Source organism: Harpia harpyja, chromosome 1 (assembly GCF_026419915.1).
Source record: "Harpia harpyja isolate bHarHar1 chromosome 1, bHarHar1 primary haplotype, whole genome shotgun sequence".
NCBI lineage: Eukaryota > Metazoa > Chordata > Aves > Accipitriformes > Accipitridae > Harpia > Harpia harpyja.
In genome coordinates, this window is record NC_068940.1 from 80,821,772 (window position 1) to 80,846,497 (window position 24,726).

The 24,726-nt window shown below is 56.3% G+C and overlaps 2 protein-coding genes across 2 annotated transcripts; one reads left to right on the forward strand and one right to left on the reverse strand.

The window, feature by feature from the left end:
• Nucleotides 1–8,919: 8,919 nt before the first annotated feature.
• Nucleotides 8,920–11,785, forward strand: DLX5 (distal-less homeobox 5). The gene is made up of 3 exons (XM_052801655.1): nt 8,920–9,491; nt 10,666–10,850; nt 11,093–11,785. The coding sequence occupies exons 1-3, from the start codon at nt 9,137–9,139 to the stop codon at nt 11,399–11,401; spliced, it is 849 nt and encodes a 282-aa protein (XP_052657615.1). The 5' UTR covers nt 8,920–9,136; the 3' UTR covers nt 11,402–11,785.
• A 7,681-nt stretch (nt 11,786–19,466) lies between these two features.
• On the reverse strand, nt 19,467–24,050 carry DLX6 (distal-less homeobox 6). Its single transcript, XM_052801667.1, has 3 exons — nt 23,538–24,050; nt 22,390–22,583; nt 19,467–20,611 (listed from the first exon to the last, which is right to left on the reverse strand). The coding sequence occupies exons 1-3, from the start codon at nt 23,896–23,898 to the stop codon at nt 20,360–20,362; spliced, it is 807 nt and encodes a 268-aa protein (XP_052657627.1). The 5' UTR covers nt 23,899–24,050; the 3' UTR covers nt 19,467–20,359.
• Between the last annotated feature and the right edge of the window lie 676 nt (nt 24,051–24,726).

Here is a 24,726-nt window from a genome sequence, read left to right on the forward strand (position 1 = left end):
TCTTTAGAAATGTCTTTTCTGCTTTATGCTCTGTTTTGCCCCAATAAATAAAATACAGAATTTCAGAGAAAAGGAATTTAAAAGTAATTTTGTGGTTACACTGGTATTAATAAGTGTTCAAATCTTGTTCTTGCCATTTTTCATGCCAGCTTGGAACTTTTGGCTTGAAGATTTGTGTTTCTATTGTTTTCGTTTTGACTCTGTGCAAACACTTTAAAGATAGGAAATTTGCAGATCTGTGGGGAAAAAAAAAAAAAAAAGAATAGAGGTTTTGTAAATCTAACCACCGCAACTTCATTTGAAGAAAATGAAAACTGAACTCTGAAAGAGGACAATGCCTTTTACTTATTTTTTTTCAGCTTGCAAAGAAATAAAGTAATACAATCCCTTTTATTTCCTATTTAAATGAGGCTGAAGCGTTTTCATCTGTGGTGTGTAAAGTCTGCTTTGCAAAGAATAAATTCGGAGCACGCATATTGTAAGTATTTCCTGAGAGCACCAGGCTTATATTGGTTGAGTAAACAGCACTATAGTATTACAATTATAAAAATAAAATGTGCAGAAATATGGGATCGTCACTTTTTTTTTAACACTCCATTACTTTCTGAAGTCCTAGTGGGAAAAGATTAAATGTGAAGCCCTCAATAAGGAGCTCTGCTCCATTCAAGCTGCGACCGTTCTCCATCGCCTATTATTTCACCAAAAGAAGAATCAGATTTTGATAGAGATCCTAAAACACCTGAAGCCATCTCCCCTGAAATCCTATGTAAGATAACACTAACGACGTCCTGGCCACTTCGGTCTATGGAGGATTTTGTCTTTTATATCATGATGTGTAAGCACACAAAGGGCTGCATAAAGTTCTTTTGACTGTGGCTGGAAAGACTCACACTGGCACCAGCGCGCCTTTGGATCACACTGTACCATCTTTTCACTCCATCCACAACTATTATTTCACTGCCCAGAATTGTTGTAATATGACTGCCTCCCTTCATAATCTCTGCATTTTATCTAGCTTCTTTTCCAAAGCCAGAGAGGATAATTGTCATCTCTTGTATAACACAGCAAAAAGGCCGAGGACAGGCTTCGGGGCGATGGCTTTCTCTGCTCACCGGTCCACCCCATACCTTCTCCAGGCTGTAAGTATGTAGAGGCAAAGAGCAACAGCAAGCATGACAAGGATTCCTGATCTGCCTAAAATCAGTAACAAATGCCAGAGGAAGAAAAGATTTCAAGTCCAACTCATGGGAGCAGAATCCTCCAACAAAGTGGGATGGAGAAGAAAGAGGGCAGGGGACAGTATCTAAAGGTTGGGTACCGAAATGGGTAGGCTAAGGCAGAAGCTACAGCTCTGTGGTTCCAGGTATTGAACGAGGAGAGGGAGCATGGGCACACAAAGCATCCATCTACCCCCACTGAAGCCAAGAGGGACCCTTTCTGTTGGTTTTAGCAGGACCTGGATCATGTTGGTGGTTTGTATCAGGTGGGTTCCCCATAGAGACTGGGGAAAAGGAAGGGGCAGCCATGCACACCTTGTTGTAAAGAGCTCTAGGGTTAACTGCTGGTCCTTCGAGTGATGAAGAGTCCCAAGCCCAAATCCAGGCATCGTCATGCACCCATTTCTATCAAAGAGGGATTCTGAAATCAGGGTGATGGCTCATTAACCATGAGGGCTTTATTTGGCAGCACGTGAGGAAAAAAAGCGGGATTTTTTTTATGAAACTGACAAAAAGATTACTGCAAATACACAGATTTGAAGGCCAGAACAGCAATCATTTGCTCTGATTTCCTGCACAGCACAAGCCATACAACATAATTTGGTCATGTCTGCATCAGTCATTCATTCTCTGCTTGATCTGAAGATCTCCCTTGAAAAGGCAGGCATCTTCATGAAAAACTACAAGTCACGCAGAAGCCACCGTAACTCTTTGGGTTTTTTTCCAAAGGTTAATTTATCCTTTTTGAAAGAAGAAAGAAAAAAAAAAAACATGTCTTATTTCTAATCCAAATGTATTTTCAATAAATATCTTTAATGAAAATTCTTTTCCTTCTGTAGGTATTCACCCAGGTGGTACTTTACCTCAAAATACATGCCCGCCTCGAAGTCTCTTGAGAAAAAAACGCCTTATTTCTCATTCCCAAACCATGGCTTTTTCCTAATAATAAAAGAACTAGCAGGGTCTCAGAAGCACAAATGATACAGCCCCAAGAGCTATTTTTCAGTCACTGACTAGAGAACATTGTGATGAAGAAATCTGAGCTGAAGAAGAAAATAACCTCCATTTTTCCAATAAATGAAGATCTTCACAGGAATGTAGAATGAATCTTAAAGCAGAGCACCTTGATGCTTCTTGCAGCAGGGCCTCTTTCAAGGACAAAGATGTAATTCAAACATGGAGACCAGAAAAAGAAGAAAAGTCTTTTCCTCTACGCTTATGAATATGACGGTGACCTTACAGAGCCCCTTGAAGAGACAGCACTGACAACACAGCCAGTGACATCCAGCTTCCCTGCAGGGCTGCTCACAGCTGCAGGCTGGATTGTGAAAGATGAAGGTTCCCCTGTGCTGCATAGGAAAATTTTAGGAGACCAAGTTTGGATTATGGCAGCGTACATTTTAGTGAAGGACATAAAAGCTAAGGCAGAAGATGAAACAAAATAATATAGCCCTGGAATTGCAGTCACAGGGAAAGTCTAGCATATATTTATTTAAAAAATAAGGGTAAGCTATAACTGAGGAACCGAACGTCAAGCGGGTTTTATGACAGATGCAAGTTATTAAGTCCTTTCATAGATATCATCTACCTCTAGCTAGCATATACACTGTCGGTGAGTATACACTGATAAACCTAATAGGCGAGGCCAGACAGACCACGTAACATAAGTAATAAGGACAGGACCATATGACGAGACGTGCTTTTGCTATTTTGATCTTTAACCTGCAAGGTGTCCTGGCCCCTTGTTCAGTGTCACTTCTCGTATTCACTGCTCCAGCAGCCTAATTGCTGTGGTTTATTTCTGCATCCATTCCTATGGTTTAATGCTGCCTGATTCGAGCTGATTGCACAGGCATGCTAAGCTCGCACTAAATTTCGCATTAGCTAAACAGGAGTTTTCGAGAGTTTTTCCTAAGGCTGCCATCATCCGCAAATCCTTCAAGGTCTAAATTATAGAAGTTTGGCTGACCTCTGTAGGATAACAACATATTAGATCATTATTCAAAGAGGAAGACTGCAAGCTTAATTCCTGAGTTTTGTAGGGGAAAATCCGTGTGCTGCATTGTACGAGGGCCCCCGGGGGTGGGCTTCCCCGAGTCCCTCCACCAGCAGCCCTGCCCTGCCCTGCCCTGCCCTGCTCCGCTCAAAACACACCAAAGGGCCTGAATTGCTACGCCTCAAATTCTTTGACCGGTCATCTTTTAACAGGGATGTCAGAGATCTGGGAAAGCATTCCTGCGGCATTGGGATGCAAAGGGATTTATCTCACATCTGAAGTCCCGCAGAGAGGCAGCGACCCTGCTCCTATCTGAGAGGCCGAGAAGTGAGTTATGGCTGAAGGAGATGTGACAGGCAGGAGAGAATAAGCAGAGTGAATGGCCGTACTGGAGATGAATCAACCCTCTTCCTTAAGGAGCAACTGCCTTTGGCTACTCGGAGCTAAAAGCTACAGTAATAAATTTTAAGGCCTGAAAAGATCATTACAGTCATCCAGCCCAGCAGCCCACTCATCCAGGATGCTGAATTTCCTGAAGTCGTTCCCTCCTGCCCCTCCTGCCGCCACAGCTGAGGTCCTTCCCTCCTCTGCTCTTGGTTGGAGGCCCTTCCCAGCGTGCCACGGCCACCACCACTGCCCCGATCGCCGTGCCAGAGCTCTGCAGCACCCTCCCCGTGGCACCGCAGCCGGGCAGCGAGGGCAGCTACGGCAAGTATTTTCTCAGGACTGTTTCTGGCAAGGGGAGCTTTTACATCCAGCCCTCCGGCGGTGCAGGCTTGTGCTCTGAGTCAGAGCAGCACCTCCAGGAGCAGTTCTGCCCATGCAGCTCCAGGTCCGTGCTCAAACACCTGTTATGGAAACCTCAGGCAACTGCACAGGGAGCCATGCTCCTGCAGCTCTTGTTGCTGACCCAAACTGCAGATCTGAAGATGGCTCCATCTGGTTTGTGTCTTGTCTTTCTCGGAAACCGCTGGGCCTCACATCAGTCAAAGTACCTACAGCTCCTGGAATAACAATGCCCAGCTCCCTGGGGAGTGGGCAGGTAGAAAAACAATTCGGGAGAAGTTGGGTTTTCTGATGACGTTTCTCTGCTGGCCTCCATGACCTCAGAAAGAGGCCGGTGTTACACCGCGATGGAAGCACATGGGCTGGGAATGGGAAAAAAGACTTGGATGGGCTTTCCCTGAAACATCCCACCCAGCCGAGAGCAGATCTCCTTATTTATAAACATGGGTCACATCCATGTCGAGCCCTTGAATCGAAGGACAACAGGAGCTCCCTATCAGCCCCATGAGCTCATGTGGACAGAGGTCCAAAAGGGAAGGGAATGGGTGAGTTCATTGAGTATTTCCCAGTCTAGAGGGGCAGGCCGTGGCTGGACTGTGACTGCCAGGCAGTGCCCTGCCTTGGGAAGGTTGTGATGCATCAAGAAACAGCTAAGCAACACCCTCAGTGACCCTGGCAGGCACACCCCGAGAAAGGAGGGAAGGGGGGCTGCAGGCAGGAGTCTTGCGTCTCTAGGAATCTCTTAACATCATCTTGTCCCACACATTCGGCTCAGTCTGCTACAGCTGACGCTAACAAGGAGCCCTGGCTCCTCCTTTCAGTCATGTCGGTGCAATGTGGGGGCAATAGGTGCAAGTGCAAGCTCCTTGTGTCAGCTCCTTGGCAAGTAAAAGAGACGGCCACAATTTGCCCTAAAAAGCAAATTCTAATTCTTGACATTGTACGTCATGGGTTTTATGTGCAGTGCAATTTACAGGCCAGAGGAGCGAGGCCAGCAGAGTCCAGGCTGCGGCCAACCCCAGCAGTGAGTCCATCAGCCGTGGAAATGCCGAAGTGACAGGTTCGCTACGTTAACTAGAGGCCCAGCGTTTCCTGGGCACGCTCAAGCAACTGGAAAAGAAAAGGCTGTTCCAGGGGTGGGAGACGACCAGAGCCTAGAGATCACTTTGGAATGGAGGTCAAAACCAATGCCTACCCCAGTGCTTGAAAGACCAGACAGGCTTCGATCCCGAAGTCACATGTGCATCCTACCATCAACACAAATGGTGACCTTCAGAGGAACACAAAACCTCCTTGTCTTTTGGAGGGACGTAAGTTCTCCAAAGCAGAGCATGTCATGCTTAGGTGGAGAAGTGCCCATTTTCCTGTCCCTGAACCAGCTGTACCCACAGCCAGTGGCTCTGCAGAAAGCCACTGAAATTCGAGCAAAACATCCTAGATTCTTTCCCTGGGTTTTCTGTCGGGTTTATTTCTCCTCCCCTTCTCCCAAATGTTGTTTTTTTTTCCAAAATCCCTTTCCTGCATTTTTCCCTTTTATCACTACCCTGTGAATATCTTTCTGGGTAGTTCACTAGCCCTCCCCACTGGATTGCCGCTAGCTTTTGCCCACACTGAACATGACAAGATTTTTACTTTGGAGCAGATGTAATTTTTTTTGCCCAGCCTTAGGCGAGAATACAAGGACTTTCAGTCCCTTTGCCTCTTCATTCCGAAAATACTCCCCTAGGTAAACAAGTCCTAAGCCTAAGACGATGCACTGGAGTGCCAGGAAAGCCCTCAGTTGTCGAAGTTTTTTGGAAATCACCATTTTCTGATGCTGTAAAACAAGAGTTAATCCGTGTTTCCACTGTGGAGGGCTGTTTGGGATTTTTTTTTTTAAAGAAGGGAAAAAAAATGCCTTTCATTCTTCGCCAGCAATTTCCATGGAAATAACGTTTCCAGCAAAAACTCGGTGCCCGAACGAGAGTACTTTATGCAGAAAGTGAAAGATTTTCTCTGAACAACTGCAAGATTTCATCCAAAAGTCTGAGAGGCTTCATCTGACATGTTTCGCTCCTTGGCTGGAAACAAAGCACGGCCGAGCGGGAGCGGAGGGAGAACCCCCTGCAAATCCCCCCTCCTCGGTCTCCAGGCGGGCCTGGCGCGGAGGGTTCGGCCCGCGGGGATGCTCCCGAGCCAGGACCGGGGCAGGGCGGGGCGGCCGGCGGGCACCGGCCGAGACACAGCGCCCCGTCCCGCCGCGGGGCTCGCTCGGGGGGCCCCACTGCTGCCTCCGCGGCAGCCCGTCCCGGCGCGGGCGGCGGGAACAATCGCCGCGTTGTCCGGCCGCGGCCGCCGGCCCGGCGGCTCCCGCGCCCCGGTCCCCGTGCCCTGCGGGGAGAGCGCTGGCGGGGCCGCCCGGCTCCGCGCCCGCCGCCGCCGCTCAGTCTGGCCCGGGCGGCGGCGGCGGCGGGGGGGGGGGGGGGGGGCACGGAGGGCCGGGGGGGGGAGCGGGCGCCGCGCAGGTAGCGCGGCGGCGCTGCGCCCCGCGCGGCCACGCCGTGGCGCTCTTGTCACGGGCACGGCCGCCGCGCGCCTCCGACGTGGCCGCGGCCGCGGCGCCCCGCGCGCCCTGCGCGCCGGGGCCGGCTGCAAGAGCCGGGCGGGCGCACACGCACACACGCGCGCACACACCCCCCCCCCCACCCCGTCCGCGGATTAGCGGGGCTTGGGCCCGAAAGGGCCGCGGCTGGAGGCGGGGGCCCTGGGCAGGCGCTCAGGCGGGGCGGCGGGCATGTGCCGGTAAACAATGACCATATTGTGAAATAGAAAACAGACTCCGGCTCCCTCTGAAACGCTCGCTCCCCACCGGATGTGTTAAATAAAAACCGCTGGGGGAAAAAAACAGCAGAAAGTCAAGAAAATCGGGTTCGGGCTGGGAAGGACGAGGGGCAGGAAACCCGCAGACGGGCGGATTTCTATGCCCTCAGCCCGGTGATCCTCGCACGGACTGCGACGGCCGCGGATGCCTTCAAAAAAAATCCGCTCGGGGGTTTTGCGGTGGTATCTGCTGGATTTCTCTCTCCCTCTTTTTTTTTTAATTTAATATCAAAAGTTTTGTTGGTCGTCCGTCCTGTCGTCCGTCCCCCCCCCCCCCCCCGCCGCCTTGCCACTGAATAAAACAAGAGCGAACTTTCTCTGCTGCGGAAAACCGATCCAGATTTCCCCGGTGAGCTGCAGAAACGGCTTGGCCGGGACCCGCCGCGGCTCCGGACGCTGCCGGGGCCGGGTGCGATACCAGCTCCCAGGTCCTCTCCTGTTTTCTCCCTTCAAACGGCACCTTCCTGCCCGGACGTGTTGAAGTGCAGTGCCCTGGAATTTATGACACAAATGGGCTTTCCCCCCACCCTCTCCCCCTGTTCATCTGTTTAAAATCTCTACCGTCCCTTCCAACTGGATGCAAATTGGGAGCTTCAATAAACTTACTTCCCCCCCTCCCCAGTCGTAAACATACATCCCTCTCCAGTTCCTCTCTTTAGAAAAAAAATAAAGGGGGGGGGGAGGTATTTCCAATGGATTTAAGTGATTCATATAATGAAATGCTTAGGGATTTGTTTAATGCGATTTTATATGAGCTGTGGACATTTCCAAAGCAAACAATAAGTTCAAGTACAGCATGCACGGTTGTGTTACAAGTGTTACCCAGCTGGCTAGGAGATCTTCAGTGAGCAAACAGGCTAAATCTGGAGAGTAAACAACTTCAGAAAAAATCTACAACTTCAGGTCACTGAAAACAGCCTTTTATTTGTTTTCCTTAGTGTCTAGTAAAATCTGATCCATTTCTTTGCAACGCTGCTGTAAAATCACCAGGGACGGGGCATCACCAGCCCGCGGTTCGCCCCGGCCTGGCCGCTGAGCCCATCGCCTGGGACTTGGGTGCGTAGACGGGCGCGGAAAACCGGGTGCTGCTGGTCGGGGTGCTGTGGGGGCCACGGGACGGGGACACACACCCCCGCGCAGCGCCAGCCCCTTCTGGGGGGCTGTCACCCGTGAAGTGGGCTCTTGCGACGGCCTCCAAGCGGCGAAGCCCCGCGGCGGCCTGCCAGAGGTCCTGCCCATGCGTAAGGGTGTTCCGAGCTCCCCTCGTGACGGGGATCTGGCCCTGGGACCAGGTGGCGAGCATCGCCACGGGGTGGCGAGGAGCGGCCACGCGTGGGGCCGAGCGGCCACGGGCGTACCTGGGGGGGCGCCGGCGCTGGCGGGGGGGGCCGGGGGTTCTCCGCCCACGGGCGTCGTGCCACAGCCAGGTCGCCTTTCGCGACACTGGCGGGGGGGGTGCTCCTAGGCCGTGTGGTGCCACCAGTGGCCCCAGCAGCTCCCCCACACTCCCGCGGCAGGGCGTCCTGCCGGGAGCCTCCCGCCTGGCTCCGGGCCGTGCTCGGGTCTTCGACGCAGGAAATGATGTAACTAAAATTCAAGATTTTTGGGGGGGGGTAATATGATTTACTTTATTTAACACGGAGGTCCCGGCCGGCGTCCCCCCGGAGAGGGGGCACGATCCGAGCGAAACAACCCCGACTAGACGCGACTGGTTATCGCCGCCGGATCAGAAATCGCGTCGGGAACCGGGAGCGCCCGATACGTTGCTCCCAAGCCATCAGCGTAGCCGAGAGAGACCGGACGGCAAATCCGAGCGGCGTGGCTGCGGCCCTCCCCCGCGGGGCTGCGGGCTGGAGCTGCGGGGGCACCGGGCTGCGCGCCCGCGGGGCGGTGGGGCCGGCCGAGACCCCTAGCCGGCTGCGGGGGGGGGAGCCGGAAACCTCCCGATCGCGACGCTCCGGCTCGGAGATTGCTGTTGGTATTCTCTTTAAAAGAGCTTGAATGGGACTTTTTTTTTTTTTTTTTAAGCCAAAGCTTTGTTGTGCTAAACTAGTTGGACGAGTTAGGGTGTCGCTGCTCCCGATTGCTCTGGCCAATGGAACCCGATCCACCCTGCTGTGCGTAAGAGCGCAATTAAGGATTTAACCAAGCCTATGCTGCGCCCCAGCCAGCAGTCTGCCGGAGACAGACACAGCGCCGCAGCCTCCTCCCCCAGACATGTCTGCTTAGACCCGAGCAGCCCCAGCAGCCAGCCCCAACCAGCCGCCGGCTCCGAGCTATGACAGGAGTATTTGACAGAAGGGTCCCCAACATCAGATCCGGCGACTTCCAGGCTCCTTTCCAGACGGCCGCAGCCATGCACCACCCGTCCCAGGAATCTCCCACTTTACCCGAGTCCTCGGCTACGGATTCCGACTACTACAGCCCGGCGGGGGGAGCCCCGCACGGCTACTGCTCGCCTACCTCGGCTTCCTACGGCAAAGCGCTCAACCCTTACCAGTATCAGTACCACGGCATGAACGGATCTGCTGGGAACTATCCTGCCAAAGCCTACGCAGACTACAGCTACGCCAGCCCCTACCACCAGTACAGCGGGGCTTACAACCGCGTACAGAGCTCCGCCAGCCAGCCAGGTGAGAGCCGGGGCCGGGGGCGTGCGGGAGCTTCCGCGGCGGGGGGAGGCTGGGAGAGCGCGCCCCGGCAGATCCCGGCCCCGTGGACCGCGGGGATGCAGCTTTCCCTGATCCACGGGGAGAAATAAATTAAAAAAAAAAAGGGAAAAAAATTTAAAAGGAAAACTAAAGAAAGTGTAAAAAGAAAAAAAAAAGGTGGAAAGCTTGTCTAGTTTTCCCGACCAGCCGGCACGGTCCGGAGCACGAATCCTAGCACTAGTGCTTTAGAGAAGCGAACGTCGGTCAGCTGCCCCGGGCCCCCACGGCTGCCTCCCTCCTCCTTCCCCCCGCAGGAAGAGGGGCAAAAATAACCGAGCCTTGTTGCGTGTCTCAAACTCGGGTTCGCGGTGGCAAAGAAAGTTTCCTTCCCCCTGTGCTGGAGGGGCGGGGGAGGAGACTGGGAGGGGGAGCGCAGCCGTGGCGGGGCTGCGAAGCCGGGAGGGATTTTTCACCAGAAAGCGCCGCGGTTTTAGCGCTTTCCATCTACTTCTTTGTAAGTGGGGGGGGGGGGGGCGGAGGAGGGGGGACAGGAGAAAAAAATAACAAAGCAAGCCCGTAGCCAAACCAAGCGGCTGGGGCTCGGCTGAGACGAGTGCGGCCGCGGTGGCGCTTGGGGACACGCCGGCGGCGGCGGGGGGAAGGCGCGGGCGTCCGGGGGAGGCGGTCGGTGCTCCTGGGTAGGTCTCGGCTCCGGGACGGCCTCTTCCCAGCAGGGCTCCAATAATCCTCCTCATTCCCGCGGCGGGCGCGCATGCCCCGCGCTCCCGCCCGCGCCCGCGCAGCGCTGCGCGCCCGGCGCCGCCGCCCTCCGCCGAGGATGCCCGGGGCGGTCGCGGAGGCGGAGGAGGGCCGGAGGTGGCCAAGGCCCGGCGGCCCGGCGCGGAGGGAGCGGGCCGGCCCCCCCTCCGCCTCACCGCGGGGAGCCGGCGGAGGGTGCGAGGGGCCGCCGCCCGGCGGCGGCAGCCCCGGGGGGAGCCGCGGAGGCCCGTCGGGCCGGCGCCGCTGCTTGGCCCGGCCCGGCCCGCGGGCGGGAGGCGTCCGCCGGCGGCGCAGGCTGCGCGGCGCGGCAGCGGAGCCGTGTCCCGCGCCTTAACGTCTGCGTCTGTGTCTCTCTCCCGCCCTTGCGCCCGTGCAGAGAAGGAGGTGGCGGAGCCCGAGGTGAGGATGGTGAACGGCAAACCAAAGAAAGTGCGCAAACCCCGGACTATTTATTCCAGCTTTCAGCTGGCGGCGTTGCAGAGGAGGTTTCAGAAGACCCAGTACCTCGCCCTGCCCGAGCGGGCCGAGCTGGCCGCCTCCCTGGGGCTCACGCAGACACAGGTACCACGCTCGGCTCGGCTCGGCCGGGCCGCGCTCGGCCCGGCGGGGCGCAGAGCCCCGGGCCGCCCCCCCGGCGCGGCGGGAGGGGCCGGATCGGGCCCCGCGGAAGGGCCGGGAGGGTGGCGGGAAGCGGGTCCCTCGCAGCCGCGGAGCGCCGGCTTGCCAAGCGGGCATTAATGGTGTCGGTTTCCCTCTGCCCTCCCTCTTTCCTCCCCTCTCCTCTCCTCCCGCCCCCCTCCCAGGTGAAAATTTGGTTTCAGAATAAAAGATCCAAGATCAAGAAGATCATGAAGAACGGGGAGATGCCCCCGGAGCACAGCCCCAGCTCCAGCGACCCCATGGCCTGCAACTCTCCACAGTCGCCGGCGGTTTGGGAACCTCAGGGCTCGTCCCGCTCCCTCAGCCACCATGCCCACGCGCACGCTCACCCTCCAAACTCCAACCCGTCCCCTGCATCCAGCTACCTGGAGAGCTCCGCTTCCTGGTACCACCCGCTGCCAACTCCATCAACTCCCACCTCCAACCCCACGGCTCCCTACAGCACCCGTTAGCGCTGGCCTCTGGGACAATTTATTAGAGTCTGACCCTTTTTTTTTTTTTTTTTTTGTTCCTTGGACTCCTGTGTTTTACTGTTAAGGAATAATAACAAAAGGAATGCATATGGGGGATTTTTAAAGGGAAAAGAAACAAACAAAAAGATTAAAATGTGTAAAGCTTGTGCATGTAACTTATTGCATTTCAAAGGAAACCCTTTTTTATACAATACGGACATTTTTTGGCTCAGCTGTGGACACTATCAATGGTGCCTTGAAATCTATGACCTCAACTTTTCCAGAGACTTTTTTTCAATGTTATTTTAACCCTGTAAATAATTGTAGATAGAGGAATTAAACTGTATATTCTGAATAAAATAAAATTATTTCGACCACGAGAAACGTTTCCAAATTACCCCTTCTTCTATTAATAAGAGGGGGGCAAAAAAAATAATGCCAGTTTGTTTGCAGAGAGCGAGCGAGGAAAGAGGGATTTTGAGGGGCCCGATCCTGGGAGCTCACATTCGGTCGCCGTGCCGTGCCACCGGAGCCGGGGCGTGTTGGCAGGATCTGACCCTTGTAGGTCCCCACGGGCGAGCCGAGGGGCGGCAATGCTCTCTCCCCGCTGGAAAAGGGGCTTTTGCAAGACCGCGTACACCTTATCGCACAGTGATTTAAGCTGAAGCGAAAGCTGCCCATCCTGACGCTAGAAAGCAAATATCTCGCCTTAAGCCGCCCTGAATCCTTTCCTGAGAGCAATTAGCGTCGAGAGCTGCACACTCCACAGCCCATCAGTCGCCCGTGTGCGCTCGGCTAATTACACAAATTACGTTTCCGTCAAAGGGAGCCACTAAATATGAGAAAAGGATAAAATGAGGGCCCCGCTCCCCTTCCTCCTGGTAAAAGCCTGCGGCGGCTCCGGCTGAAGGAGGGACTTTGCAGAGGTACTTTTTTTCTTTTTTTTAAATCTCTTGTCTACACGATTTAGGGAAAAAGCCGGGCGGCGGAGCCTCCACGAGCGCTGCCCGGTGCCGGAGGCACGGCTTCGGCGAGGTGGCCGCGGCGATGCCCGCGGGCGCGCAGCACTCAGCTGGCGGCACGCACGGAGCGTGGGCCCCTCTCCCAGCAGAAACCCCGGGCTTTCCCCGGCAGCAACCGTCCCGCGGGGCCCCCACGGCGGCGCACGTTCCCGCGGCCCCCCCCCCCCGCCTCTCCCTGGCCGTCACGGGGTGGGAGGGGGGAGCGGGCAGCCGCGCTGGGAATTCACGGCCGTGCGGGGTAAGGCGGCAGCAGCGAATGTGACAAAGGCGTCGCTCGAAGGATCCCCGAGATAGAAAATTACCCCCTGCCACCCGAGGACGGCGGGGAGAGCGCTGGCAGGGCTGGGAGTGAGGCCTGAAAAGGCACGCTCCTGCCCTGGGGTGCACTTACCTGTCTCTAGTCTTCCTCCCCGCTGCCCTCCCCCTCCTTTCTTCTCCCTCCGCTCCTGCCTGCCATGTTTTGTGCGTGTGCGTGAGTGTGAGTGTGCGTGTTTTCTCCCCAAAGAAAGAAGCCCGGGGTTGCTGTTTTGTAACAGGTTTGGGGGTTGGTAAATGGCTTGCAGTACAATAGACCAGTCTGTTGGGTAAAGCTGCTCCCTGCACGCCGGGGAGGGGTGCGTGGGTGCCGGAGACAGGGCGGCGGGGGCTGCCGCCGGCTGCCCACCCCTGCCCGCTGCCGGCTAGCGGGCCGCCCTGCCACCGGTGCCCCGCCGCTCCCAGCGTCCTCGCAGCGGCTCTGGGGACCGGCTCCTGCTCATTTCACCCGCAAGGTTTCAGGGATTTTCCGCGACTCTGGGGCTGCTGAAAAGCTCGGCTTTGTCTCTTCTGCTAACTTCCACCCCCTGCAAAAAAGCAGCCCGGCCTTTTCATTTTCTTCCGTTCTTTTCCTCGTTTCCCGCTAGACAAGCATTAATATTTTTTTTCAACCTGCAGTAAGAGATTCTCCCCTCCCCGAGGTCCCTTCCCTGTGCAGAAAGGCCCGGACACAAGAGCTGGAGGTCTATTTCCCAGGTCGGTCCACCCACCGTTTTCTTTGAGGAGCTGCCGCGGGGCTGTTTGTTTGGTTACAGTAACCTGCAGGGGCCGGGAGGGCTCGGGCGGACAGCGCAGGAACAGCTCCGGGGAGGCGGGATGCCGGCAGGCAGGATGCCGGGCAGGGATGAGAATTCACTCTGCCGGCGCTGGCCGGGCAGCCTGGGCTCCGGCGGCTCTGGCACCGCTCTCCTCTGCGGGCCAGCCGAGTCAGCTCCGCTCGGTTTCCACGCCGGTCCCTCTCCCTGCTGAATTTCTCCTCCCAGCTCGGGGTGGTGTTGGGCAGGTCGGGGAAAGCCTGGCACCCCTTCCCGGGAGAGGGTAGCCAGGCCCCGTTAGGCAATGCCCCTCGCCGAGGCTCCCTGTCGCCGTGGCCCCGGCCCCAATGCGCACCCAGGGTCTCCAGCCGCCCGCCCTTCCGTGAGAGCCCCGGGACGAGGGGGATGCTCCCATCCCCGTACGCATAGGCAGGCGCACCCCGGCGCCTCTCCCCGCCCGGGCGCACGCCCGGGGCTCCGGCGGCGGTCGGAGGGAGCCTGGCTTGTCCGGGCCTCCCCCCTTGCCTCCGCGGGAAAGGGATGGGATGAACTGTCCTTTGTCTGACGCTGGGTTTGGGCTCGGCGGATTGCTGGCTCGGGGCTTTTTTTTTTTTTTTTTTCCCCTCCCCCTCTCTCTTCCCCTCCCTTCCCTTTTCCTGGCGGCCACTTCCATGTGGAGCCGGGGCAGCTCGGGGAGCCGAGAGGAGCCACATTCCTGTGGGTGCAGAGCGGCTCCAGGGCTGAGCCACAGGGCCTGACACACACACACAGACACACAGAGCTGCCTGCAGCCCCAGCTGCCCCAGATCGAGAGCTCCTGACACTGCCCGCACCCCTGGGGCTCTCCCACCCACAGCAGATCCATCCCCACACACACATACACACACTGCTCTCGCCCCCGGACGGGGCGCACACTCACACCACCCACACCCAGACACACATACAGCTGACTGCCCGCCGCCCCCACCTACGGACACCGGGGGAACACCTTCCCCCGCTCCCCCAAATAGCCCCCCCCGCCCCCGCTGCTCCCTGCCCGGGCACCTCCGCACCGCTCGGCGGGGAAGAGCCTCCATGCGGGGGAGCGCTGCCTCCTCGCTAAGCCACTCGGTTTCCCTCCCCCTCCTCCCTGGGTAAGAAAAAACCCACCCCCTCCAACCTGTCACCGCGTCAAGGCAGCCCGCTCGTCAGGCATTTCTGTCGCCCTCTCGCTCCCCTCGGTCTCCCCCATAAATTCATGCCCCCGCGGCGCACGCTGCCTGCGCGGGCCTCCGGGCGCTGCCCGCTCCGCCGCCGGCAGCGCTCTATCCCCAACGTGCGCCGCACATGTGGCATCGATTAAAGATTTCTACCACGCGATTTGGCGACTGACAGACTTTAGGTGGCTCGGTCGTGGATCACGGCAAGGAGAGCTATTGCTGCAGGAAAGTCGGGGTGGGGGGGGAGAAGCCCCTCTTCTCGCTCTCAGTCATTTGAGCGGTTGCCTGCAGTAACGCAATAACCTGTTTTATAGGTCAGACAAGAGCCGTGAAAATCGGAACGGCGGAGTTTACGTTAAGCCTCCCTTTCTCTCTTTTTTTTTTTAGGGACAATCTGTGTTACATCAATTAAATCTTTCTGCTCTTTGTTCGGCGGTGCGTCTGTTCACATGCCATTTGGGAGGATAAGCAATGGTTTATCTGCCAGGAATACAGACCTGATAAACCCCGATACTCACCCACCCCCCCAGGGTGTCTCTGTGAACACCTTCCAGAGACACGACCTTCAAGGCCGCGGCCAAAACTCCCAGGCCCCCTCGCCTCCTTATTTCCCTTTAGGTGAGGGCCCGGGGAGCCGGGCTCGGCCAGAAGCCGCGACTGATTCAGCACTTGGCAAGGAGGAGCTCGGGGATGGCTCCTCTCTCTCCTCCCGCTGCTGCCTGCCCCTCGGCATTGCCGGAGAGGTTGCCTAAACCTCAGCCTGGGCTTTGCAGCAGGGATCAGCGAGCCTCGCCGGGCCGGATCCTGACTTGACTCCGTGCTCTGCAGCGGCATCGCCTGCCTCACTGCGGAGCTGGCCCTCCATCCCAGGAAATCTTTACAGTCTCCTCGCTGTGCACCATATAACGCGTTTTATAGGGCTTTCGCCTCGCGGTATCCACTGAGCTTTCCTTTCCCTTTCTTCGCGTTCTTTTTGTTAATTCCCGCGGAGAAAAGCGCGCAGAGGAAGGCTGCGGGCTGCCGGGCGCGGCTGCGGGCTGCCGGGCGCGGCTGCAGCCGGGGGAGGCCAGCAAGGGCCGGGGCCAGCACCCCTCCTGCCCACGGGGCCAGCCGCGGGCGCTGCCGCCGCCCCCCCCCCCGCACCCGGACCCCGCCGGTACCTGCCGGGAGGGCAGCAGCAGCGCTTTGATGATTTGGGCCATTAAAAATGAAGCGGGTTTGTGTATTTCGTGTCCAGGGTTAATAAAAGCTAATCAGGAGTGGAAAGCGACCTAGCCCAATGAGTTAACCTCGCGAGCTGCAGGTAGTCCTGTTAGCCAGGCTCTTTCGGTTAATTAATTACAATTGAGTCGGTTCTGTGATAATTTCCTTAAGGAGCCCTGACGACTGGTCCAGCGGGTGCGCGGGAGCGCAAGAGGCCGCGGGGTCCGCAGCCTCGGGCGGAGGGTGCCCGGCCCCGGCGTCCCGCACGCCGCGTCCCGCACCCTCCCCCCGCCCGGTGACGATGCTCCCGAGGCTTCTTGCCCGAAAGTGACGCTCCGCCACCTGAGAGGAGGCACACGAGAAGGGCGAGCCCGCTTTTGGGGATGTGGGGGGGAGCCCGGGGATCCTTCGGGCACCGGGGAGAGACTGCCGGGAAGAGCCGAGCCGAGAGGCGGACGGATGCAGGCGGGAGCCCGCAGCATCGGCCCCTGCCTGCACATCAGGCTCGCACTCGTTGAGATTTGGACACGTAACGCTGCAGACCACTGATTTGCTATTTTCTTAATTCCCGCTCTTCTCATTCCCTATGAATCAAACAGTCTTTTGTCCTTCAGAGTTTGATTTGATCGCTACTGTTCACATTTCACTTTTGTATTTTTCTCTCCCTATACCATTACTCATTGAGTGCCCCGTGAAATTACAATCGTACATTTTCAACTCAGCAACCCATTTGCAGTGCAAAAATAGGGTCTAAATAATGGCTGAATTAGCCCTACTGGACAGTTTCAGATGTAACACTCTGTAATAATTATATTGCAGGCTGGATTAGGATGCTATTATCATAATCTGGACGTTTACAATTATCTGTAATTTGCAAAGATGCGCCAGGTCTTGATTACAGCAGTTTTTTTTTATCAAGCTAACCATCACTAAACAGTGACAGTAATAACAGCTAATTTTGCTGGCAATATAAGAGGTGCTGGGGTGTGCAAACAATTTCACACCTGGATGTGCTCACTCAACCAAGAATATAGAGAAAGAGCTTCTGCCCTGAGACTCAGAAAAATATTCTCCACTGCTTCTGTTCAGTGTAGATTTCTAGACCCCGATCCTTGCTTAGCAGATTTTCACAGGGGGTAAGTTTTGGGGCTCGCTTGGGTTTGGGCTCGGTTTGTGACCGCTTCGCGCCTTCCCCTTCGAGGCATGCTCCGTCCTTGCTCGTTCCCCCGCTTTCGCGGTCACTCTTGCACCGGTGGTTTCACCCTCCCGGTGCCGCCGGGGGCGGCGGGCGGCGCGGGGCGGCGGGGGCCCCGCCGGGCTACCGGAGGGGCGGCGCGGGGTTCGGCGGAGAAACCCTGCGAGCCCCGGGGCCAGCCCCGGCCGCCCGGCCCCGCAGTGGGGCGGCGACAGCGCGCCTTTCCGCGGCGCCCATCCCGGCGGCCCCGGGGTGGCGGAGCCCGGCGGCAGGCGGTGGCGGGGCCGGCGCTGGCAGCCCGGCGGCGGCAGGTTTGGGGGCTGGCGTGGGGAGCTGCTGCCGCTCCATCCATAGATGACGCTGTTTCACGAGAGTCTCCCGGGGCGGCCGCCGCGCGAGTGGGAGCCGGCGCTGCCGCTGTTGCCGTCCATTCGCTCCCACCCCGCTGCTGGAGAGGCCTGCCTCTCCCACCTTCTCCCACTCGGTTGAGCTACCGCGCTTTTTTTATTATTACCGTTCGTTTGCTTGCTTGCTTGCTTCTTGTCTGGCCTTTATTTAAGCCCACCCGAGAAATCACTCGTGGGGGAGGAGGGCACTGAGAGCCTTTCCGCGCCGACACCCACGCGGGCACCGGCGAGGCGTGCGGGCGAGGGCGAGCCCCCCGAAAGCCCACGAGAAGCATCAAGCCCCCTTCTCCCACCCCCCCGGGCCCGCCAGCGGGGGCGGGGAGGGGACACACACACCCCGACCGCCACCGTCTCCACTCGGGGGCTGCAGCGAAAGGGTTAAGGCGGCTGCGGGGGCCGTGGGGGCCGGGACCCGCCAGGCTGGGCTCGGCCGGGCCGGGCTCCCCGGGCTGCGGGGCTCGCTCCCCGGGGCATCCGCCGCCCCTCTGCGGGGGCGAGGGTGAGCCCGCAGGGGGCAAGCTTTGGGGGGGTGGAGGGGTCTAAAGCAGGGTTTTCTGAGAGATGCGCGCACACACACACACGCAAATGCTGTTGGTTTAAATGTATGGTAGCTTTCTCTCCAGTGTCATTTGAATAATTCAGTGAGCCCCACTACCAGCTGTACTTCTGAAGCCTCTTCCATTCTTTTCAGCATTATAATTTTGGTTAATTTTCAATTTTAGGCCCTACGTCTCTGCAATTTGTGTATGAATAACAGAATAATTTTCCTCTTTTGTTTCGCCTTTCCTGTTCCTGAATCTAAATAAAGATGGCTTTTTAGTATTAAAAGTGGAAGAAAATTACAGGTAATTATCTTTGACGGTAAAAACGCTGTAATCAGCGGGCTACATGAAAAATTACTCTAATTATGGCTGCATTTAAGAGAATGGAAAAAAACCTTCTTGTGGATAAAAACCTTAAATTGTCCCCAATGTCTGCTTCAAATTGGATGGCACTGCAGCTGGAGGCTTTGTTCAGAATTGATCCTGGGGAGCTCTGAACCCAAAGTTTCACAGTGGGAAGGGGAAAAAAAGAAAAGAAAACATTTTTCCTAATGTAACAATACGAATGGTAGAAAATGACAAGACTGATCGGTTTTAAACCACTCTGAAGACTGACTGAGCGTGGAAGTTGCTCAAAAAAAAACAAAAAAACACCCCCCAAAAAACTGGTATGTTGGTAAGTAGTCTTTGCTTTGTGTCTAATTATAGTGACTGTCCTTTTGCACGACTGTATGTAGCTGTCATTATATGGAGCACTCTGAGGATCTCTATTGACTTCTGATAAATGGCTCAGTGGTTTCAAGGTTCATAATTTGAAGGATGCCCAGGTCTCTAGCCATTAATTCTCGCAGTATGGGGCACCCAGCTTGGATGAGGAAAGGGCTTTTCATTGTCAGTAGTTGCTGTGCTTTCCACAAGCCGGTGAGGCTGGAGCTGGCTGGACAGCGTGTTGTGTGCCTGGGCACCTCTCAGGGCTTTGCAAAACATTCCTCAGCTTGCATTGTCTGCTCTTTAAAAACAAAGGAGGGCGCCTCCTTTCTTAATAATTTGGAGTCTCCAACCTTGGGGAAGAAAGGCAGGGCTCTGGGCTTTGCCTCGGCGAGAAAGCTCAGCTCAGCTGAGCAGCGGAGCAGTGAAGTCGCAGCAGAAATGGCCGGGTGATGGGAAACTTCTAGGCTTATCTTTGCGGTCTCGAGGTCTCCTGTCTTAGCCGTAGCCTTAAAACTGACCAAACCACCAGCTGCTACCCCCCAACCTTCCCCCCCACCCCCCATCTTTTCTGTCTTTGCTCGCAGATGTATGTGCAGGTAGCGGTATCTGTGCGCGCAGGCAAGCGGGGGGACAGCGTCCAGCTGCCTGGGCTGAACTGGGGGGGCAGATCGGGGGAGGTGGGGATCCGCTAAGGCGGAGAGAAAGAGGAGTCAGGCGGGCGTTTTGTGGCTTTTACTCTATATATGAAAGAAGACAAAAACATACAAAGTATATGTACAACTAAAATTCAACAATATATACAGAAAGGTTGCTCGGGGGAAAGGTCCCTCTCGCTCGGGGTGGGGGGGACTGCCGTCAGGCAGCGCGGAACCTTCCTTCCCCAGACCGCGGCGGCGGGTGCTGCCGCCGATCCCTCGCTCTGTCTTTCCTGCTCGTCTCCGGGAGTCTGTCCGGCTGTGTGCGGGTATGTGCGGGTGCGGGGACTCTTCGCGGGAGAGACGGTGGTTTCTTCTGAGCCGCAGCCCATTGCATTTTGAGAAAGCATGCAGGTTTTGCTTCGTGGTAATGTTCTAATCTTACAGTATATTTTCATTTTTTCAACCAGTTCTCCTTTTTTTTCCCCTCTTCATTTTTTTTTTAAATCCCTTCTTCTCTCTTTTAATTTTTTTTTTTCCCCAGTCCGGATTTGGTGAATAAAAATGAAGGAGCTTTGACTAGTCTCTCTTTCATCATGTAATGTCTTTAGCTCATTAAACAAGTAAAAACGGCTGCCATGGTACATTCAGGTTCTTCTTGTGGGCAAAGTCTGTAAAAAGTTTGTTTTGACGTATACTCCACAGAGAAAGAGGCTGGTGCCTTGGAGTCCAAAGGAAAATATCCTAAAGAGAAGTGTCTTCTGTGCGCCAGAATGAAAATTGTGTCTTTCTGTTCAAGATCAATCGCTGAGGTTACTTAAAAAAAAAAATAAAATAAAATAAAGCCACTCTGTCTCTTTGCCGCATCTACAAGTTCACACAGAGCCTGTTAGCTGGCACGGCTTGGCAAAGCAGGGGAACTTCTTGCCATGTCGAGACGAGGCGTTCTTGGGAGATTATTTCTCTTGGACAATTCACATCATTTGTGGTCTCTGCATTGTGTCTTGATGTGGAGAAGAATACCAGTGAGAATAGCCAGGCATGTAGCTGTTGGGAGGCATATTGACTCCCTTGGCAGAAGCTGAAACGTCCCAGACTGGAGGCAGAGCCGGAGAGCGAGGGGAGAGGGCGGCGGAGCCGGGCAGCGGGTCGCTCTCGTGGGGGTTGCTGCCCTGCTTCAGCAGCTTCTTGAATTTGGAGCGCTTGTTCTGAAACCAGATCTTCACCTGTAAACCAAAACGCAGCAGGTATTAGGCTGCCGTCAGCACCCAGAGCACAGCAGGGGACACCCCGGGGGGCCCGGGTTTTCTCTGGAGAAGGTCTTGAGAGCCCACGCCAGTCGGGTGTGGAGCTGGGGAAGGGGGAGAGAGGAAGGAGGATGAGCTACTGCTGCTCTCGGGCTCCGGGTGCAGCTGGAGAGAACGGGAGAGGCAGAGCGGAGCTGGAAAGCAAGAGGGGTGCAGGGTTTAAGCTGGAACGCTATTTTCCCTGGGCAGGCCAGACTGATCGAGCTGCAACAGAGCAGGGTGCTCTGAGCTCTCCTGCTTTAACACCTCATTCAGAATTTTGGAGGTCATTTGATCATTTGGGCAAACTGTTGTCAAACACGGGCAATCATATGATTTTGTGCCAGGAGACAGGAGCCAATAGACAAAGGGCACTTACAAAGAAATCGCGCATCCAAAAACATGCACGATCAAGCGGTCCTTGCTGATGTGATGGGGAAGGAGGCACAATGGAACCAGGATCGTGGCTTTCTTTTCAAAGTTGTTTTTAAAGAAAGGAAAATTCTCTTTTCTCGGCGAGTAATGGGCTATTCAGATCGCTTTGGGTCTCATCCTGCTCCTAATCCAGCAGAACTCCCGAGGAGGGAGCCTACACTCGATGAGGTGTGCAAGGATCGGGCCCACTCCGGCAGATCAGCATTATTATGGAAACTATATATATGCAAGACATATAGACACACATGTTCCTTAAAATCAAGCAAACAAAGAAAACACCTCCCACACGTGTATTTGACCTTGCAAACTTCGCAGCCGTAATGTTAGGGCATAAGCAGGGGTTCTTGTCGAGCTGCATGCCCAGGATCGGGCCCCTGAAAAATCTAGGCGTGCGAGAGAAAGCGAGACAGCAGTGAGACAGAGTGTGCATGCTAAGGATACTAAAATTGCATTTGTAAAACTATCAGGTCTATTCCCGTGATTAATGTTTGTTGAGTATTTAAAAATCGCTGGCTGGAAGCGACTGCTATCAATGACAAGGATAAAATCCTGCAGTCATTTGTTAAGCTCTTAAATTCACATGATTACATTTTACCCGAATTGATCCCATCTATCCATGCACTTCTCCACAAACCCCAGCCTGGGAAGCCTGTAATGCCTCATGTGTCTTTCAAGCTTAAATTAGCAGAATGGCACAGCTACTCCAACCACACTTAACTATGGCTTAACCTGCTATAATTTTGTACACGGCTGTCTTTGATCTTCAGATCTATTATCACCTTTCGTACATTTTGCCCAAGGGTAACCACTGCATTTGCATTAGTCATCCAGGGTGAATTAACTATTGATTTTACAGGTATTTCCTAACGTGTTCCTGCTTCCCCACTACCTATAGCTCGCTACGAGGCAGCTTTGCTTTTAGCTCTACCTCGGGCCCAGCGACTCCTTGCCTTTGTTTTGTTCTCCTTTTCACAGCTGGGCAACTGCATCTCGGTGCTGGAATTATCCGAAAAATAGAGGCAATTTAAAAATGTTATGTGTGGCATCAAAAGGGAGCATTTGCTCGCCAGGCGGCTGAGGGAAGGGCGCGTTCAGCTCCTTCTGCGGTAGACCGGTCTCTCTGTCGTGCATTAGATAAGTCCTATCACGTATAGATGTGGACCGTGTGCGTTACCTTTTCAAGTGTTCCCGTACAGAGGCCAGAACGCTTAGGGAGCACCGTACTTTGCTTGGCCTTTATTGCTCGAGCAGGATTTCAGTGATCTGGGATTCCCAGTAATTACCTGTGTCTGGGTAAGTCCTAATGAAGCTGCCAGTTCAGCTCTCTCTGGAAGTGCCAGGTACTGAGTCTGCTGGAAGCGATGATTTAAAGCCTGGAGTTGTAGACTAGAGTAAATGGTTCGAGGCTTCCGAATCTTTTTCCCTTTTCCATTGAATCTGATTTCACCGTTTTCAATCACCGTGGTTTTTTGCTGATCTGCAAGCAAAACGAGGCAGCTGAAACATCACCCTCCTTAGCTATTTAACGCGCGCGTTTGGGCTGCCACGGCTCCTAAAAACCCGGCAGCCGGCCCCGACGCCCCTTCGACAGCATCGCGCACAAACAGGCTCCGGCTCCTTAAAGGCACGCTGCGACGCAGGCTGCTGCTTGGGAGCTACCGGGAGAAAAAAAAAAAACAACTGTCCGGGCATAGTGGGCACGCCGCCTTTCCCCCGCGGGAGAAAAAAAAAAAATTAAAAAAAAAATTAAAATGAAGTGCAGCGCTGGCTTCGTGAAGGGATGCCTGGTTCCAGGTTCATCCAGGTTTTACCCAGCTAATTGACTTCGCGTCGCCAGTTCGGTGGTCCGTGAATCACCGGTCCGAGACTTTTAACAATGCTTTCCCCCCCCCCCCGCCCCCCCCCCGCCGTGCCCCTCCGGATGAATACGTACAAAATGAGCGGCTCCCTGCAAAAAAATACATAAATCAGACGGCCCCCGAGCGGAATGCGACCCGCTCGCCTGGAAACTTTCACTCCTCAGGTGTTAGCAGGAATTTTGCCCAAAGCCGGTCCCGCCGTAACAAAGGAGCGCCGAGCGCAGCCCCCTGCCCGCCGGCCGCGGAGCGAACGGGGAGGCGCCGGTGCCCAGCGCCGCGGTACCGCCGGCAGCCGCCGCCGGCCGGCCGGCCGGGGCGGGGGGAGCGCGGCGGCCCCGCCGCCCGGTACGGCGGCAGCAGGCCCGCGGAGGGGCCGCGGGAGCGAGCAACCCCCCCTCCTCTCCCCGGCGGGCCGCGCAGCCCAGGGCCGGCATCTCCCTGGGCAGGAGCGGGGGCCGCGGCGGGGGTCGTTACGCAGCTGCCCCGGGGGTGGCCGGGGATGGAGGGGCGGGGGTCGGGGAGGGTGGCGGGGAGAAGCTGGCGGCGGGTCGGGGAAGCGGGTGCCGGCTCACCTGCGTCGTCCGCCCGCGTCTGGCTGGCCGCGCTGCTGTTGTGGTAGGACTGGAGGTACGGGCTGTGCTGCGAGTGGCTCACGTAGGGGTAGGCGGCCAGCGAGCGGTGGTTGTAGGAGCCGGCGCTGCCGGAGTAGGGCGAGCTGTGGTGGTGATGCTGGTGGTGCGGGTGCGAGCCGGCGGCGGAGTGCAGGCAGTGCAGCGGGTAGTGGGCGCCGGCCATGGCCGGCGAGCTCTGCTGGGAGTGGGGCGGCGGCGGCGGCTGCGGCGGCGGCGGCTGCTGCTGCCCGAACTCCATGAAGGCGGATTTGGAGGAGTCTTGCGCGTCCAGCCCGTCAGCCATCGTAGTCATGGTCATCATCAAAGTTTGGGAGGGAGAGCGCAGCGCTCCCCGGCTCGCCCCCCGCGCTCTGCCTCCTCTCTGCCCAGCCACCGCCGCTCCCCTTACCCGCCGCGGCACCGCTGGAGAGGCGGCGGTGATTTAATTTAATTTCTTTTCTTTTTTTTTTTTTCTTTTCCGCCTTTTTTTTTTCCTTCCCCCCCCCTCCTCTCCAAGGAGCCGTTGTGCGAGGGGCCTCGTTCACTGAGGGAGGGGAGGAAGGGGAGGGCGGTGTGCGGGGTGTGTGGAGGGGGAGGGCGGGCTACTCCCGGCGCTTTTTTGCGCCGCTCTTTTCCTTCATCCCCCCCACCCCCCCTCCGGCGCGTGGGGTGGGTTTTTTTCTTTTTTTTTTTCTTTTTTCTTTTTTCTTTTTTTTTTGGAGAGGAGGTGGGGGGGGCGGGCGTTGGGGGGGGGTTTAAGGTGGGAGCCGGGAAAGTTGGGGCTCCGGCGCTTCGACTTGAAGGGCAGGGACGCGCACAAGTCGAATGGTTCGTCTCCGGAGGGCAGCGCCTCCCTCATTGGTCACTCAGCCCCCTGACGTCACCGCCCCGCCGCGCCGGCAGCGCGCGCGCTGCCCGCTCCCGCCCCCCTCCTCTTCTCCCCCCCCCCAACCTTTTTTCCCCACCCGCGCGCAGGGCGCGGAGCGCGCGTTGCGCGCTCCGCGCCCTGCGCGCGGGTGGGGAAAAAGGGAGCGCCTGTCCCCATCCCCCCCCCCCAAAACCACGCATCCCCCCCACTGCACGACCCCCCTCCATATCCCCCCCCCCGCGCTGCTTTGCGCGGTATTTTCGCTGCGGCGAAGCGACGCGC